This window comes from Diospyros lotus, chromosome 1 (assembly GCF_014633365.1).
Source record: "Diospyros lotus cultivar Yz01 chromosome 1, ASM1463336v1, whole genome shotgun sequence".
Classification (NCBI taxonomy): domain Eukaryota; kingdom Viridiplantae; phylum Streptophyta; class Magnoliopsida; order Ericales; family Ebenaceae; genus Diospyros; species Diospyros lotus.
In genome coordinates, this window is record NC_068338.1 from 47,187,158 (window position 1) to 47,205,054 (window position 17,897).

The following is a 17,897-nucleotide window of genomic DNA, read 5'->3' on the forward strand; positions in this document are numbered from 1 at the left end:
ATAAATGTTAGTTGAACATCTACTGAATGTAACATGAGTAGCATAGGTAGCACTATTATTTTTTGTTGATTCATATAAGAAAATTATTTATATATTTATTATTACATGTCTATAATTTTTTTATTTAACATTTTTTTGAATTGATTTAAAGGTTTTTTAATTATTTAATCATCTTAAATCTTAGATTAATTAACTTTTAATTTAATTATTTTTTAATATTTGATTTTCCCATTTTACATCCTCAAAATTTAAAATGTAGTGTATGTTTAGTATATATTTTATTTATAGAGTTTTATAATATTAAAATGTAGTGTATATATTATTAATATTAATTACTAATTAAAATGGAGCGTGTGTTCTATAAAATTTTATATTTAGTTTAAATTTTTTATTTCTTATTTTATTATTAATATATTTAAATAAACTTTCAATAGACTTTAAATTAAATAATTATATTTAATTTCTCATTAGAGACGGTAAAAAATCTGTCTCAAATCCGAGACGGATTTTTCACCATCTCTAATTAGAGACAAATTTTTTTAATTAGAGACATGAAAAAAATCCATCTCAAAATAGGGAGATGGCTTTTTTTGTCTCTAAATTTATCTCTAATTTGAGACGGATTTTTTCCGTCTCTAAATCCGTCTCAAAAGAGTTCCTTCTTAAAATCAATCTAAAAAATTCATCTCTAAAATGTTGTTTTCTTATAGTGTGACAACTTATCAGATTTTACCAATCAAACACATAACTATTAACTTAGCAACACAACTTATATACTAACAGTTAACTAACTTAAAAGTTTCAATAAAAAATGGTAAGCCAAACAGCCTCTGAGTGAGAGAATGAGAGTCATTCGATATTTCTCTTATTTTTTGATTTGTCAACTCGAGTCTTGTTCCTGTTTGTGCCTTTCAGACCAAGTAAACATTCCATGTGGCAGCTATCGGAGTGCGATTTTGTTCACTCCCCCTCCCTTTTAACCCCTTAAGGGGTGTTAAAGTGTAATATCTCGCATCGAGCGATAGGAAGGACCGGAACAACTTACCATGATGGGCCTACGCAAACTTCTCAGGGGGTCACTCATCCTTGAGCTTCCCTAAGTCAAGTATACTTAACCCCGGAGTTCTTTGTCCACATTCAACCTAAAAAATATTCAGCTGGTGTTATTTCTTTCCTTACTTATTCTCGATATATACTACTATTTTCTGGACTCTTGGAGTATTATATAAAAAGTAATTTTACCCTACAGTTAGTTTTGGGGTTAAAAAGGTCAATTTGAAATCTCTATTCACCCCCTCTCTCTCCTCTTTTTGCTCCCGTCACCTTTCTTCCGCCGCCAACCCTTTCTCCACCTTCCTCTCACTGCCGCATCGCCTCACCTCACCACTACATCGCCACTCTGTCTTCATTTGCCGAGTTTGCCAAGTGTATGCCATCACAACAGTGTAAGAAAATTACCTCAAATTAACCAATTGCTTCAATTCAATGTAATGCATGGCTCGGTCGATCGGTAGACCTCACTTCTTCTATAGGGCCGATCTAGTTTTAATACCACCTTTATCAACAATTAACATGCATTCCCTAAGCAATTAATACGTCACGTCACTCTATTTTAAAGGGTTTGGCCCAAAGTCATCAAATTAATGGGCAGATTTTCTTCCATTACATAAATAAAAGAAATAAAAACAAAAAAGTAACAGTATTTTATTAGGGATGTTGCGCCCTCTTTTCTTCGTTTTCTAGAAACCAAGGAATTGGTAAAATTAATATTATTAGTATAATTAAGTATTAATGATGTTTTTTTATCTTTAATTAATTGCCAGAAGAATGGGTTACTGCAGCTGAGCACTTATTAGGATGGCAGCATCTCCGCGTTAATATTGTCCTTTGTTTGCTTTTAGCTGACTTCTTCTGGTATGTGCATTAGTTAATTACTTTCTTCTCCTTTTTTATTTTCAATTATTTAATTTCTATTCTCTCTTCCTCAATTGAGGCTTTTATTAAATGCATGGCGCATGAGTATATATATCCAAGTAATTTCCATATATGTACAGGGAAGGGAACAACCCCATAACACGTAATTAATTAAGCAGCTTAGTCGTCCAATTGGGTGAGTTGTCAAATTCGAACCAACCTTTAAAATTAAAATGGAAGTTGAATAATTCCTAGATGTTGAGACAAAATAATATCCTAATTAATTTGTCATATATAGTCGTCTTTTGTCTCTGTAATTCATCGACCATGCATGCATGCATGGCGACTGACTTGGGATTGGGGTTGTCTCCATTTCTTTTTCTTTTGTTTGCTTTTTCCAAAGTATAGCGCGCGCGGCCTCTTCTTTCTTCCCAGCTCAAAACGTTGACCCAAGCCAGGCCAAGCCAAGCCATGCATGGAGATAATAATTAATGCGTACAGTAAGAAGGCGGACAATTTATGTTTAAAAAATTGTTATTGGTACATCTATTTTATACATCTTAAACTACATAAAAAGATATTATGACAAAAAAACTCTTCATGAGGCGCATAGAGGCGCGTGAGGCGCATGTGAAGCACAGGATATTTTGATCATAATACTCCCTTATGTAACCTAAAATATACAAAATAGGTGTACATCTATCATGATTCTTTACGTTTCAATCTTCTTGTGTCGTATAAATTCACTAATTAACATCACTTGAAATAAATTATCAGATTAAGGCTTCTTTAATTTCCTCCTCCTAATTCCTTCTTCATAAATTATATAGTTGGTGATGATGCATGCATGCATGGCTGGTTGGTGTGTATAATCCTTCCGCCTGCTGCTCCCTGATGGGAAATTATTGTTGCTATTCCTATCAGTGCAATATATATATATATATATATATATAGGAATAGCAATAATATAGACGAAAACTGGTTCTTAAATACAGAGATCAAAATTTCTACTACAACACAATTTGTGTTCTTAACTATACTTTTAGAGCATCTCCAATGGTTCCGCACCAATGAATACACTAATTTAGTGTTGGGCAAAAACTTCAATCACCAATTTAGTATTATACTATTCATTCAACATCAAATTACTTTTTAGTTTTATTTTTAATTTTGCTCCTCTTGTTATAATTTTAAAACAAATTATTCCCATTATATCCTTTATTACTTTTATTATATTTATATATTTTAATTAATAATTAAAAATATACATTAAATTATTATAAAAAATATATATCAATAAAAATATTCTATTAAGATCTATAAAATGAGTATAATATTAAATATATTTTAAAATATTTAATATATATTATAAATATCATGTTTATAAAATAAATTAACTTTGTTATGAAAGTTTTTTAATTATTTCAATAATTACTTGATAAAAAGAAAATATTCTTAATGTAAAAACTCAATAATATAATAAAAAACAATAACATTTCTATTAACTTAAATTAAAAATACAAGATAAAAACAGAAAAAAATTAAAATAAAAAAACAACATGACTTAAAAATAAAATGTTTTCTATCCTTAATTCTAAACTACTAATTATTTCTAATAATATTATGCTAAGTTAAATAAATTAAATAATATTAATTAAATAATTATTTATAAAAAAAAATTAAAGATGTTTTCTGCACCAATTTGGTTTTGAAAAATTTGGTGTAAACTACTACTTTTGAGACCAAAATGGTGTCAAATTTGATGCCCAACATTAGAGATGCCCTAAGATCCTATGACAGTGTCCACCAAATTGTCTATTAAAGTGTTTATTAGGATGCGCAAAAAAAAAAAAAAGTTCAGAAAAGAGAGAAATATCTAATTATGGAAGGTCAATTTGGATTTGTATTTTTTTTGTTTTTGGCTGAAAATTTGGATGTTAAAATCGCAGCCCTCCATTATTTTGACCTTGTTTGAGCAAAATCACATAACTAAATGTGTATAGGCCGCAGATTTAGGCATCATGAAATTACATTTAAAAGTCATGGAAGAGCATAATAGCATCATCAAGCTTCATCAGGGAAGATTCCAAAACAATCCTGACTTTTCTCCAGCGCCTGTATCTCTTGGCCAATTCCCCTACAAGCTGTTCTCTTTGTAGTTGAAGGATCTGGCAGACATCGTCATATAAATGATTAGTGCATAAAATACAACAGTGCCAAAAGAAACGTCATCATGGTTGCAACAACAGGAGAAGACTGCAAGCAACATTAAAGAACTTAATCCCAGGGGCCAGGGAGGATTTCAAATATCCAGGAAAGAATATTGCACTTCAGAAAAAGTCAAAGATGTAGCAGTGAATTAGGGCATACATTTACTTTCGAATTGAACTTCCCAAGTCTCAAACATATATTCTGATTTTATCCCATTAACTCAATTTTCAAAACCGCCATTATCCTAACTTCAACTACCAATCAGAAAAGAAATGGAGAATCCAGGCCGGGGCCATTATGGTAAGGGGCAGAGAACCATGTTGCAGAAATCATTTCAGGCAACAAACAGTAGTGAACTTAGCCACAAATTTATTACTGAAATCGAGCTTCATGAGTCTCAAGAACCTCTTTTGGCAGTGTTACATCCCTCTAAATTCAACAAAATAGTTATCCTAAAAGAACCGTCAATCTCAAAACAACATGCTAATATCATGGCAGTAAGGCCCTTCAATTCCAGCAAGGTGGAATTTAGATGCCTGTATTACAGACAAGGAACTATAACCCAATTGGTTCCCATTTCAAGTTCAACTAGAAAATACACCATATATAATAAAGTGAGCTTTTACAATCAATTAACGCAGTGACTTTGTTTATTTATTTATTTTTGTTTTTTAAGAACTTTTTTTGTCTGGTTCTTCTGTTTTTGTTTTTGTATCTGAATTAATAGGTGGCTAGAGTATGGCTGCAATAATCTAACATATCTAGTCTTTATCCCACTATGTGGGGTTAACTACATGAATTCTAGACTTCCATATATTTCTGTCTTTTGTCATATTTTCATTTAAACCCGAACATTTCATATCAAAATTTAATGTCTCTCCTAAAGTTTTCTTAGCTCTGTCTCTATCTCTTTTTTTTTTGACTAATTATTCCATTTTATCAACTCTCCTCACAATAGCGTCTCTTGGTCTTCTTCTCACATGACCAAACCATCTTAGTCTAGTCTCTCTCATCTTCTCCTCGGTTGACACTATTCCTACCTTATTACGAATAACATCATTTCTAATTTTATCTTTTCTTGTATGGCCGCACATCTATCTTAGTATCATCATCTCCGCTACATTCGTCTTTTACTCATGCTAGTATTTGAATGCCCAACATTCTGAGCCATACAACAAAATTAGTCTTATAACTGTTCTATAGAATTTTTTTTTCAATTTTAGTGAGATTTTATATCACATAACACCTCGATACATTTCTCCATTTTAGCCAACTTGTCTTAATTCTATGTGTGACATCCTCGTGAATTTCTCCGTCTTTTTGAATCACTGATCCCAAATATCAAAAATGATCTTTTCTTTGTATGATTTGGTCCTCCAATTTTATTATAACATCCTTCACTGTTGCATTCTTACTAAATTTACATTCCATATATTTTGTTTTCCTTCTACTTAATTTAAATCACTTAGATTCTAAATTATTTCTTCACAACTCAAGCTTAGTGTTCACTCCATCTTTTGTTTCATCCACCAACACTATATCATTTGCAAATAGCATATACCATGGCACCTCTATTTGAATATGTTTTGTGAGTCCATCCATTACTAAAGCAAATAAATATGGATTTAGTGCAGAACCTTAATGCAGTTCCATTGTAATTTTAAACGGTTCAATATCCACTCCGCATGTTCTGACCCTTGTCTCTGCACCGTGATACATGTCCTTAAAGGACTTGGCTATTCGAACTCCTTTCTTCTCTAAAACATAATGCTTCTCTAGGAACCCTATCATAGACATTTTCTAGATCTATAAACACCATATGCAGGTCTTTCTGATGATTCCGATACCTTTCCATTAGGCGCGTCAATAGGTATATAGCTTCCATTTTTAACCTACCAGACATGAAACCAAATTGATTTTCTGATACGTCTGTTTTTTTTTCCTGAGCTTCTGCTCTATTACTCTCTCCCAGAGTTTTGTGGTATGACTCATTAACTTAATTCATTTGTAATTTTCACAGTTTTGAACATCTCCTTTGCTCTTGTATATAGGAACTCAAGTACTCTTCTTCCACGCATCTAGCATTTTTTTGATTTAAGGATCACGTTAAATAATTTCGTTAGCCAGGAGATGCCCTCTTCTCCCATGCATTTTCATACTTCTATTGACATATTATCCGGTCCCACCGTCTTATAATTTTTCATCTTTTTAATGCTTGCCATATTTCTTTTAAACTTATGCGTCAATAAAATGCATAACTCACGTTCCCTTCGGAGTTACTAAGATGTCCTAACCTAACTTTTGTGTCCCCACCATCATTGAATAATTTTGTGAAATACTCATTCCATCTCTCCCTAATCGCTCTCTCATTCACTAATACATTTTAATTTTCATCTTTTATGCATTTCACTTTATTTAGATCCCTTGTTTTTCTTTCTCTTGCTTTAGCTAATTTATATATATCCCTTTCTCCATCTTTTGTATCAAGTCATTTATATAGATTCTCATATATTTTTTACCTTACTTCACTAACAACTCTTTTTGCTGCATTTTTCGCTTCTTTATAATTTTTTAGGTTTTCTTCATTGCTGCACTAATATGCAACCTTATAATAAGTTTTCTTATTTCTAATTTTCAATTGTACCTCTTCATTCCACCACCAAGACTCCTTAAAGTTTGAGGCTCTACCATTTGTTTCTCCAAGAACTACCTTTGTTGTGTTTTTCAAGGAAGTAACCATTTTCCTCCACATTTAATTTGTTTGTTCTTCTCCACTGCAATAGTATAACATACTAATAAAAACGGACAAATTTCAAAAGTAAATAAATTTCTGCATGTTAATTTCAAAAAGTAGATTTTAAACTCTGAAGAGAATTCCACAAACTTACATGGGACAGACATTTTCTTTTAAGCACGACATTTTCTTTTGAGTACAGGTGGTCAACATTAACTGCATCAATGGAGCAGTATTTGTCAAAGCAGGTAACCTTTATAGTGATTTTTCCATGAATCTTAAACTTTTCTATCAAATATTTAAGCTATAAGTTTTGACATTCCTGAATTTTGGTTTTGTTATTAATCTAACAATATTCTCTAGCTATATGATTAACAGCACAAAATTGAAGAAGAATGTCTCCAGCATATTTATTTCTATGTTTCACAAGTTCCATATGTCAACTTTACAACAAAAGGCATGGAACACATACCATGAACCCATCCAGTGACGGTCCTGCAATAGAGGGTGCTAGTGTTATTGGCATGGTTACTGAAACTGGGCCAGTCATTGAACCGGACGAGGTACTAGTTCAAAGGTCTAAATGCTGATTCAAAAATTCATATGTAAAATATAATAAATTGATTTTTAAAGAACCGGTGGAAGGACTAATTTACAATCTTTAGACATCAGGGACCATTTAGTACTCTAGAATAAAAATTAAAACAGATCAGTTTGATTGGTTCACAAAAAAAAAAAAAAAAGGGCAGCTGGTTTTGACCAGCTTATATTCTTGTCTGGCCTTTTACTTGAACAGGACATGTACAGTGGCCAGTTCACGGTCCAACCAGCCGAACCATCCAGTTTTAATAATTATGGTTTCCGGGCGTACTGCTAATAATTGCCATTGTTTGCAGCAGTTAAGACACACTACATGGATTCTCAGGCTTGATAAGTCGAAGTTCTATTATTGCACAAAGAAACGGCCCCTAAAAATCTAAGAAACAGTAAGCACAAAGAACACAAACATTAGCGAACACAGTGTGGTCTTGTACGCACGTTGACAGGGCTAGTAGGATCTCTACTGGTTAAAAGTACTGACCCACAGACCTAAAACCCAACGGGTAGCTCAAACGCTGTTGGAACAATGAACTTTAGTTAATTCAAGATTCAATCCATGGAAGAACAAGTGAAGGCTAGTTCTTCAGGCCATGACCGCCACCCTTACCTGGTCCGTGTGTGTGGATCGGTGTACATGGATCCATAGGAAATTAGTCGGGCAAAGCCTACAACCCATGTTAACCCCCCCACCCCCAATCCCAAAAAAAAAAAAAATCTACTGTTGTTCCAGTTAAACATTTAAAAACCAATGACACATGGTTGAGAACAGGGTAAGAATAAAAGTCCGAGCCATCAATCCAGTTCATTAGTCAAACAGACAATTGAGAACCAACAGTACCCCAATAAACATGAAAACAGTTTTGGTCACATGAAATATCCAGTAAAATGTTAATAGTCAGTGTAGTTATTAACAAACCTCTTTTTCTTGTTCTTGCTCATGTGCAATTCGTAGTCTCAAATTTAATGCAGCATGGTACATCTCATCTAAAACATGTTCCCAAAGAGTACGCTTATTCACTTTCCACAACAGGAACTGCGACTGTTTAATTCCATATGTAACCACTTTCTGCACGGGTGAGAAATTATCAGCATTGTTAAACAAATGATATCAACAATCAGTTGTAAACTCTAGAGACATAGATATAATAAATTTCATTTGCTCAGTAGAAGGTTAATTGGGTCCTGGATCCAACTACGAAGATTTATTCAGCTCCAGCATTCAACACTTCTATGTATAAAATAAAAAAATAGGAATAGGCAAAATAATGCTAAGTAATTTCTTTCTTCTTCCGGCATATCGTCTGGTCTCATTTTGCATGTGAAAATGAAGCCAATGAATACCGAAAATACCATTTACCTCCATATGTAAGTAATCATCCTTCCAGAGCTTAAATAGAATCTTTGCTGTATCCTTCTTTTCAACAAAAGTGGAATCTGAAATCTGTAGAATAAAAATCATGGGTCAAATATACACCGAACAAGTTCCTTCATGTTAAAGACTGAACAAAGCAAGCAATAATATAGAATGCTTAAAGACTGAACAAAGAGAGATTGTTTTCCTTATTTGAATATAAAAGTGTACCATTTGCTGAAATCAATAATAAGCAGCAAGTGGACAACAAATTCTGCACGAAGCTTAAGCATAAATTGAATCATTCAGATGGTTTATATTCTAGACTCATCCATATGCAAGAATATTGATAACAAATTGCAAAATGAGATTAATCTACATAAATATTCATGATAAAGGAGCATATGAAAACTAAATTCCACTAAAACATAATCCTTTTGAAGGTGATAATCTATCATTTATTATCTGGCAAGGGAAGGAGGAATTTAGCATTCTGCAACATCTCTTTCTTTCCCATGGTAATTCCTTCCTGAGCCACTACCTAGACTAAATGGTTGCTACGTCAATATGTAAATCTATTTGTAAGAATGAACCAGTCACAAATATCAATTTTGACTTACTTGCAGTGGGCCTTCCAGGCAAGGCTAATACTACTTTAAGCATCATGGAAAGGGCACACAAGTATCACTTAAATCTTCTACAAATGCAGTCTCATAGTTTGTTGGTTCATTGTGTAATGCTAAAAATGTGCTCTATAAATGATGCAACTAGTGTTATGCCATATTCCAGAACTTAAATCCAAGACAATATCACAAAAGATCCATATAGTGGCTAATTCTTTGCCAGATCAACAGTCAAAACAAACATTTAAAATTAGATAGACAATTTTGATGGAAGGAAAGGGAGATATGCTTATTCAAGCAAAATTGCAACGAGCCTTCTTTTCAAATCAATTGCCAGTGAACAGAATTTAAGCAAATTTGCCAATCAGAATAAGTAACCTTATCAGTCTCCAGTAGATGACCAGCCTTTGAGAGTAACCTGAACATCCTATAAGCCTCCCTCCCGTATCTCCTCAACACAATTGATTCCACCTGTCACAGGATATGAGTTTAGACTTTTCTCTCACTAACTGACATAAAGTAACACCTGAAAACAACAATGCAAAGACCTCCTCATTCTGAGCCAGTTCAATAATGCTCTTCAAATCTGTACAAGATGTACATGGGTATCAGTAGACACAAAGGGAAATTTCAATCTTCCGTAACAGTACAGGTCCCATTTACAAGCCATATTTAATTTTCCAAGCAGAAACAAGCAGCGTAAATAACAATAAGTTACCTATGCTATAAGTTTCATCTATCCCTATTGCAGGAAGATGACAACCCAATTGTACTAAAGCAGCTCTGACATGTTCTAATGTCATGGTACGACCTTCTTCATTCTTTATCACCTCTTCAAAAATAGTATTCATGGAGAGAGGAACTGAAAATAAAGCAAGAAGAGATGGTGAAGACGAGAGTGCAAAAAGTAACACATTATGATCAAGCCAACTTTTAAGTGATCATATGAACTAAATTGCAAGCCTATCCAAGCAGAAAGTTCATGAAAGAAATATGAAGAAAACAAAATAAACAGCTGCAGTGAAAGTAACACATAAAGAGAATAAAAGAAGTAACTATTTTCTGAGGCAAATTAGATTACAGCATGTAAAAATGATCCAAGGCAAAGTAGAAGAAAGCATACATATCTGGTAATATCTTAAATACAGATGACAAAGCAATATCATTGTAATATATCAATTGCAGTACAAGACCATGCACAAAGAAAAAAAAGACGAACTATTTTTTTACAGTGATTGAACTGATGCAAATTAGGGGAAGGCATATACATTTAGTAAAATCTTAAATAAAGATGAAAAATCCAGTATCATTTTTGCCGGAGCTCTGAGTTCAAAATCTTAGGATTACAGTTTTCACACTTCAAGAAAAAGGATTTCATAGGAAGTCTAGAACAGAAATTTCAACATCTTGTGATTTGGTGCTATTTCAAAGTTCAATGTTTACCAGAACAGGCAAGTCCTTCAGAACCAATTCCAATTAGAGCCTCAATTTACTTAAATTTGCCTAGTTATTACCTTTTGTTTCTGTAAACACCATTAACCAAAGTTGTTCTTCATGTTGCACTTAATGAGCTTAGTTCACACAAAAGGTTATATGTTTAAACTTAGCACCTAGCAAGTACAGAGACTTTATTTTGGATATCATACCTATGTCCATGTTATGTCACGTACGGATACTGTACGGATACTCATCAGACATTCCAAGATATGTGATGAACACACAACGAGGTATCATAATATTTTATTATTTAGTTTCGTTTTGGATACACCTAGGACATGTATCTCCAAGGCTGGACAATACATGGATGACATGACAATTTATAAAACTTCATTCGGAGTAAAATCTACAAATATAGTACATTTCTTTTCTTTGCTAACACAATGGATTCTAATTAAAAAACTAACAAAAATAATTACTTTTTATGTGGAATGATGTTTATATTATCATTATTATGAATTTAAATATCTTTATATTGAATTTAATGTCATTGTGAGACTTGGAGACCAAGTTATCCCAAGAAAAAATCAATTTTGATATAGTATCAGAAAGAATGTGAGATTATAGAGAATTTTACTCAAAATCAGGACAGAATGGTTTAAGTGGATAGGTGTGCATCCAGTATTTTAGACGTTTGTAAAGTTTCTTTAAAGCTGAAAGGGAGGTTAAATGGGTTATGCAAATAAAAAGCTTTAACACACATAATAAGGTCAGAGTGGTACCTAATGAATACATGATGAAATAGCATTCATATCCTTGACCCTGACCTTTCCCAACCCAGAAAAAAACATGTAACTTCTCTTTAAAGAGTTTCAAATTCCTTCATCACCTACTAAATCCTAAACATAAAAATTATGAACACCGGCCAGCACACAATCACTATCAGGAAACACTACTCTTGATTCCTTAGTTTTCCCATACTGCTTCATTTAGTTCATCAATACAGGATTGCAAAAATTAATTAACAATTAAATCACAATATCCCAAACACAGAATAAAAAGCACATGAGATAGGTCACCTGATTCTTCTAATTTAACTTTAACCTCTGCACTTCTAGTTGCATCCAAAATTGCACGTAGTACAATAGCAGTTCCATCATCAAGCCGTGTTCTTACATTTTCAATGCAAGCCTAGAACATGTAGATAGATTACTATTTTTTGACAACTTTAAAATGAAAGAAAACATTAGTAAAAGATAACATATAGCACATTTGAAGTCTGTGCAACTATAGATTGCATAAATGCCACATGCTTCATTCATTTGGTGCAACAGGTAGATATATCAGTGACTAAACAGCACTTGCGAACAACTTTCCTCCAATCTGCCTTCATCAAAGTACATTTAACACTAGAAAAACCAATTGAAGCCACCTCTGAAGATGCTTCCAGGTTCTTTACATATGGCAGTATACTAAAGAACACATGGAAGATCAATGGATGAACAAGAAGCTGATTGTCTTTACATTGATTGCTAAGTCAAAGCATTTACAACTAAATGATTATGCTTCTATCAAGGTATAAAAGAATGGAAAGCAAATAGCATTCACTTCATTTGTTTGAATATAAACATAACATTTCATAACAATAAGGACACCTACCTTATGCCTAAGGCGTCTTACAAATTCTTCGAAATTTGCACGCCACAGAACTTCTTTCTTTCTCTTATTCGCACCTTCTGTATCCAACTCTGAACCAACCTACTAGTGCAACAAAAATAGGAAATGCCAAATCATCATATGGTTGAACCCTAGAATTCAATGAGAACCATTATAACAACCTTTTCTCCAGCTGTCATGCCAGTGGGGTTTTCCTCATTGACTTGTCCATGATCATCAGTCTCAGCATGTGATTCAACTAGGAATCTCAATGCTTCCATAGGAGCTGCTGCCTCTAAAGCACGTTGTTCAATAGTCTGTGATTCTTCCATCACCTATATTAATGCATACAAGTACATTAATTCTGACAATCCAAGTTGTTAACCAACAAGAGGTATGAAAAACTATCCACATAAAAACATGGAGGCAGCTTATGAAAGAAAATAAGCTAATATCCATTCTCTTACGAAAGAAGAAAGAGAAACCATCCAAAGGGGATTTTTTCTATAATTACAAACCCCAAAACAGCCCACCCTCATAAATGGGTTCATTTGCAACAGAAAAATGAAAGAGATGGCATTGTTATCTTCAATTGTATTTTCCTTGCGTACATTTATAAAATGTTTGGGAACATGAATCCGCACCATAGAGTAGGATACTTTAGTTAAAATCATTTGAACTAGAGTTAATATCAATCCAAATACAAACCACCCGTAACCTGTTGTATGTTGTGATCATATTTAAAACATAAGTTTCCACAAGAAAGTTCTAAAGCCAAAGATGACTCTTCATCAAGATATTGATGAATTATTAATGCAAATTTCTCTCTAGCAAATGGCTAGCTTCTACTGGTATGGGTCTTTCTCTTTTTTTATTAATATTCCAACGCTGTAAATAGATGCCACCACCTCCCCCCCCCCCCCCCCCCCCCCCCACCCCCCCAAAAAAAAAAAGTGATTTCCTTTACTATAGTTTATGGATCATGTACTCATCAATACGGATATAATTTTTTACAGAATAACAAGACAGCATCTCATGAAATTGAATAAAATGGGTCAATGTCAATGGGAAAGATTTTAGAACAAAACCACCTTAGCAGATTTTGCACCACGTTTCTTCACTGTAGTTTCTTCCTCTACTGGAGGTGCAAGAAAAGGCTCATGGGCTGGACAGCGTTCAACAAATCTAGAATTGATGAGCTTACTGAAATGTTGTTGTAAAGCATCCTGTGCTGTATGATTTCCTGGGCAATGATATAGAAGAAAATTTTAAAAAACAGAATTTGAAGGTGAGAAAAGTGTCTTGCTCAAGCTACAACTGAAAGCACAAAGCAATCCCAAAGCATTCAATAGAATTAAGCTCTGCTTTTAACATGTACCATTTTATAGCTGGTTATCATAACAAAATGAGAACGCCCAGTTTGACAAAAGCAACGAAGAGATGCACCTGTTCAGTTCAGTAGCTTTTATGGGATGAGGGAAAAAGGGATCACATGCTATAAAAATTTGAAAACTCACAAGGTATGGCTACAAATTACGGTTTGTACACAAAAAATCTGCATGGAAATAAGCCAGAATGGACGGGTAAAGGTATTTCAACCCATGCAATTTGGAGAAAATAAGAGCTGCAAGCATTCTTCCATAAGCTTCCTTATTATAAATATATTATTCTTCCACATATGTTACATAACTTAATGAACTATAAAGTAAATCATATTTATTTTTTCTTGAAACAACTGAAGTACAAATTACTACCATTACCAGTTCAGTGACATTCAATTTTGATAACTATGACCTTATTTGCCCATATTTAGCATTTGTTTAAATTCTTATTTGCTCATTCTTTTTTTTCTGCAATAAACCATTATCAATGTATCAGCTTCACCTCTCCACTATATGTTGGAACTAGAGTGATTCCCACTTAAATGAATTGGTAGAGCTTTGCAGCAAAATCTAATTGTGCCTCAGCCAATGCCACCCACTCTGCTTCCTTCTCAAGTCAGCATACTCATGCATAATCATGAACTACATAGTTAATAAGTAGAACCGATATGATTCTGTTATCAAAGAATTTACATTTGCCTCAACATTCTTTGCTCGATATGGTTTGCACAATCTACTGGACCGTTATTTTATACATGCCATGGACATTATGCAGATTTGTCGAATTAATAGTTGACTACTAGAGTTTATCTTCTTACTAATAGAAGTTTTTTTCGCAGAGTCCATATACTCCAATCACAGGCTCTGTCTGAGAGTTCTCTTTTCTATTCCAATATTTTTACATTTCAGTGCTGTTTTTCCTGCAGATTGAACTTAAAAGATTTTTATTGGAGACTACCTGTCGTAAACTTGCAAAAGCACAAACTTATTCAAAAAGAATTATCTTCAAAGAAAATAATTTTATCTTCATTGATAAATTTTCCTTTCAATTGGCATCAAAATTAAATGCACACATAGTGGTATTGCATGATTGGGAAACAGCCGATGCAAAAATAAGTAGAAGGAGAAAGTTGTTGCTATAGTTCTTTTTGTTTTTCTTTTGTTTAGTCTTTTGTTTTCTATTTTGTTTTTTTCTATTCTTTTAATAAGTTAATTCAACATTTCTGGAATCATTATAAGATTATGCTGTGCTCCATAAGCAATGCAGATGGAGAATTTATAGGTAATCCCTTTGACCATTGATATAAAGGAAATGGCTTTGCTCTTGTTGCTTGCATGTTTCCTATGAACTACCAGGCACACATACATATTTTCATCATCGAGAATTCATATTTCCAAGGTAGCAAAAACTCTTCTGTCTTTACTCTTTCTGATTTGATTTAAGGAAGCCCAGCCCAGTTATTATCTAAAAAACGAGAAATTTGGTATTCAGGACTTCAAGTGAGAACATGACATGTTTTTTATTGGTTACATTTGGAAATCAACATCAGCTTCAACTCTTTCAAAGTGTGTTATAGTCACTCCATGTATTACAAACTTGGTATTGAAAAAAGTTTCAAAGAAAGCACGCACAATCAGAGCAAGAGGGAAGGGGGATGCTTGCCTTCGCTTTGATGAGATGTCTCCTTATGCCTATCCAGAATCTGATTAAGTGAAAGCCTACCATGTTGAAGCAAGCCTTCAAGGATTTCTTCGCACTGCCAAGAATCAGGCATCAACAATCAATAAACCTAAACCGCCAAACTAACCTTGGCCAAAAAAAAAATTAAACAAACCGAATCAAAATAGAAGCCCATTTAACTCACTTCTTTACCAAATTCTTCAGAGGCAATGGCCAGAAACTTGGGGAACCTCATATGGTGGATTATGTTATCAAACAACGCCATGTATTGAGTTACAATTTTTGGCGCCTCTCCAAATCCACCTACATTCTTAAATATCATTTAGAATTTTGTTCTTCAAAAATCTCCTTAGTTTGTGCTGGCAACTTTAAAGCATAAATAGCAATCACAATATCGATACCATCTTGTTGGATAGCGAAGGCTTGGACGCAGTTGTGCTGGATTAACACGAGAAGAGCGTTTCTGACTTGCACTTTGTTGAGCTCTGTGAACCGTATAATGTTTGCATAGGATAGGGTTCCTCTGCGGAGAAGACACTCGCATACTTTCTGTAGCCAACAAAAACGAGAGGATTTTTGTCAAAATTTCTACAACTTGATACCGTAGATTGGTTGCCGAGGAAACTCAACAAATCCGTAAAGAAAGTTAAGAGATTACCGAAATCCTCTTTTCCTACTTTTTCTCTCTGCAACCAAATAATAGGTAGGGTTTCTAAGAAGAAAGTGAGAGAGAGGGAGAGAGAGTTTACAGAGACGAGATCGCCGAAGTAAGACGAGATGAGATATACGGCGAGTTTGATGCCGTGTCGCGTCACCATGTCCGTCGATGCCTCTTCGATTTGCTGATCAGAGTCGCGAGTCGGCGAATGAGAGAGCCGAGAGAGAGAGAGTAGAGGCTTGAGAGGCGGGAAGAAAAGTGGAAGGACTACAACTTCTTCAAGTTTTATAATTGAGAGGACCAAACGCATCTTGGGTCTATAGCTCAGTGGTAGAGCATTTGACTGCAGATCAAGAGGTCACCGGTTCGATCCCGGTTGGGCCCTTATTTTGTTTCTTGTTTTTCATGTCCATATTTTATAGGGATTTTATAAAGAAAAAATATTAACAAAAGCATGTTAACAATTTAAAACTCAAAATAAATAGCTCTAAAGAATAACACAATATATGCAAATTGTAAGCTACCATCCAAGGGGTATTCATGCACCAATATTATCGAGCCGAGTATTTACAAGTGGGGTGATAGTAAATGTTGATTTTTCAAATTCGACCATTAATTTTGGTTAATTTAATTTATAATTTCTTAAATTTTGTTCAATTCAAATTTATTTCAAAATATGATTTTAAGTTTCTAACACTAGTATTTTAGGTTTGTGTTGGAATGGAGGGACTTTAAATGATCTATCTATTTAAAATTAAATATTTCAAATTATGTCATTTCATATGACATTATTTATTTTAAATTTAAGCTTGTAGATAACTATTATATATAAAAATCTTAAATTCAATCATTGTATAAAGAAATTTTGAATATATATATATATATATATACATACGTGTTTAAATAAAATTATTCAAAAGCTTTAAGTGATTTGATAACTTAAGCACTATAAATTTTTTTTTTTTTTAATCTCCCTTGGCCTCAACGCATTTTAAGAGCTTTCCTAAATACCCCACAACTTACATATACTGTGTTCAGTGTCATACCTAAAATTTTGGAGGCTTGACTCCAAATGTAAAAATGGGACTCTTCGAAATTTCTTGACATTGTCATTCTAATTTTTTTGTTCTTCAACTAAAGTTTTATCAAAGTTTTTAATTATTTTTTTGTTACTATTAAAATATTTAAATATATCATCGACTTGACATTAAATTAATGATTATTACCTCTATTTTTATTTTTTGCTCCAGACATATATTTAAGAGATGTGATTTTGTGATTATTGGTTAAACCTAACCAAAAAAAATATTATAACAATACATGACATACTTAAGTAGTAATAACGTTAAATTTAACAGGAAGAGCAAGGGAGGGGAAGAAGCTGGGAGCCCTGGTGGCAGCAAAAATATTTATGAACCTCCAAAATTGACAAAATTATGGGCCTCAGTGCCTCATGGGCCTAACATAAGTTCCGGCCGTGACTGTGTTGGATATAGTGGCAATATAAGGGAGTGTTGGGCACAATAATGCTAACATTGTATCCTACTGGCCCATTATTTGGGTCTCACCTTTGCCTTTTAGAATGAGATCAAACTTTATACCAAATCCAAGCATAAAGTTACAAATCATATGTTTGCCTACAACCTAACG

General features: G+C 33.4%; 1 protein-coding gene and 1 non-coding gene across 3 annotated transcripts; one reads left to right on the forward strand and one right to left on the reverse strand.

Annotated features, from left to right (window-relative positions):
• Window positions 1-3,794: 3,794 nt before the first annotated feature.
• On the reverse strand, window positions 3,795-16,505 carry LOC127790540 (uncharacterized). 2 transcript variants are annotated; one of them, XM_052320103.1, is made up of 15 exons: window positions 16,339-16,505; window positions 15,991-16,138; window positions 15,774-15,892; window positions 15,572-15,665; window positions 13,618-13,769; window positions 12,709-12,861; window positions 12,530-12,628; window positions 11,950-12,061; window positions 10,152-10,295; window positions 9,982-10,019; window positions 9,812-9,904; window positions 8,817-8,900; window positions 8,376-8,525; window positions 7,014-7,075; window positions 3,795-4,082 (listed from the first exon to the last, which is right to left on the reverse strand). In XM_052320103.1, the coding sequence occupies exons 1-15, from the start codon at window positions 16,405-16,407 to the stop codon at window positions 4,052-4,054; spliced, it is 1,548 nt and encodes a 515-aa protein (XP_052176063.1). In that variant the 5' UTR covers window positions 16,408-16,505; the 3' UTR covers window positions 3,795-4,051. The 2 variants fall into 2 exon arrangements, with proteins under 2 accessions (XP_052176063.1, XP_052176056.1); XM_052320096.1 differs by lacking the exon at window positions 7,014-7,075.
• Window positions 16,506-16,560: 55 nt separating this feature from the next.
• Window positions 16,561-16,632, forward strand: TRNAC-GCA (transfer RNA cysteine (anticodon GCA)). Its single transcript has one exon. It is a non-coding gene; the product is annotated as a tRNA-Cys (tRNA).
• The last annotated feature ends 1,265 nt before the right edge of the window (window positions 16,633-17,897 follow it).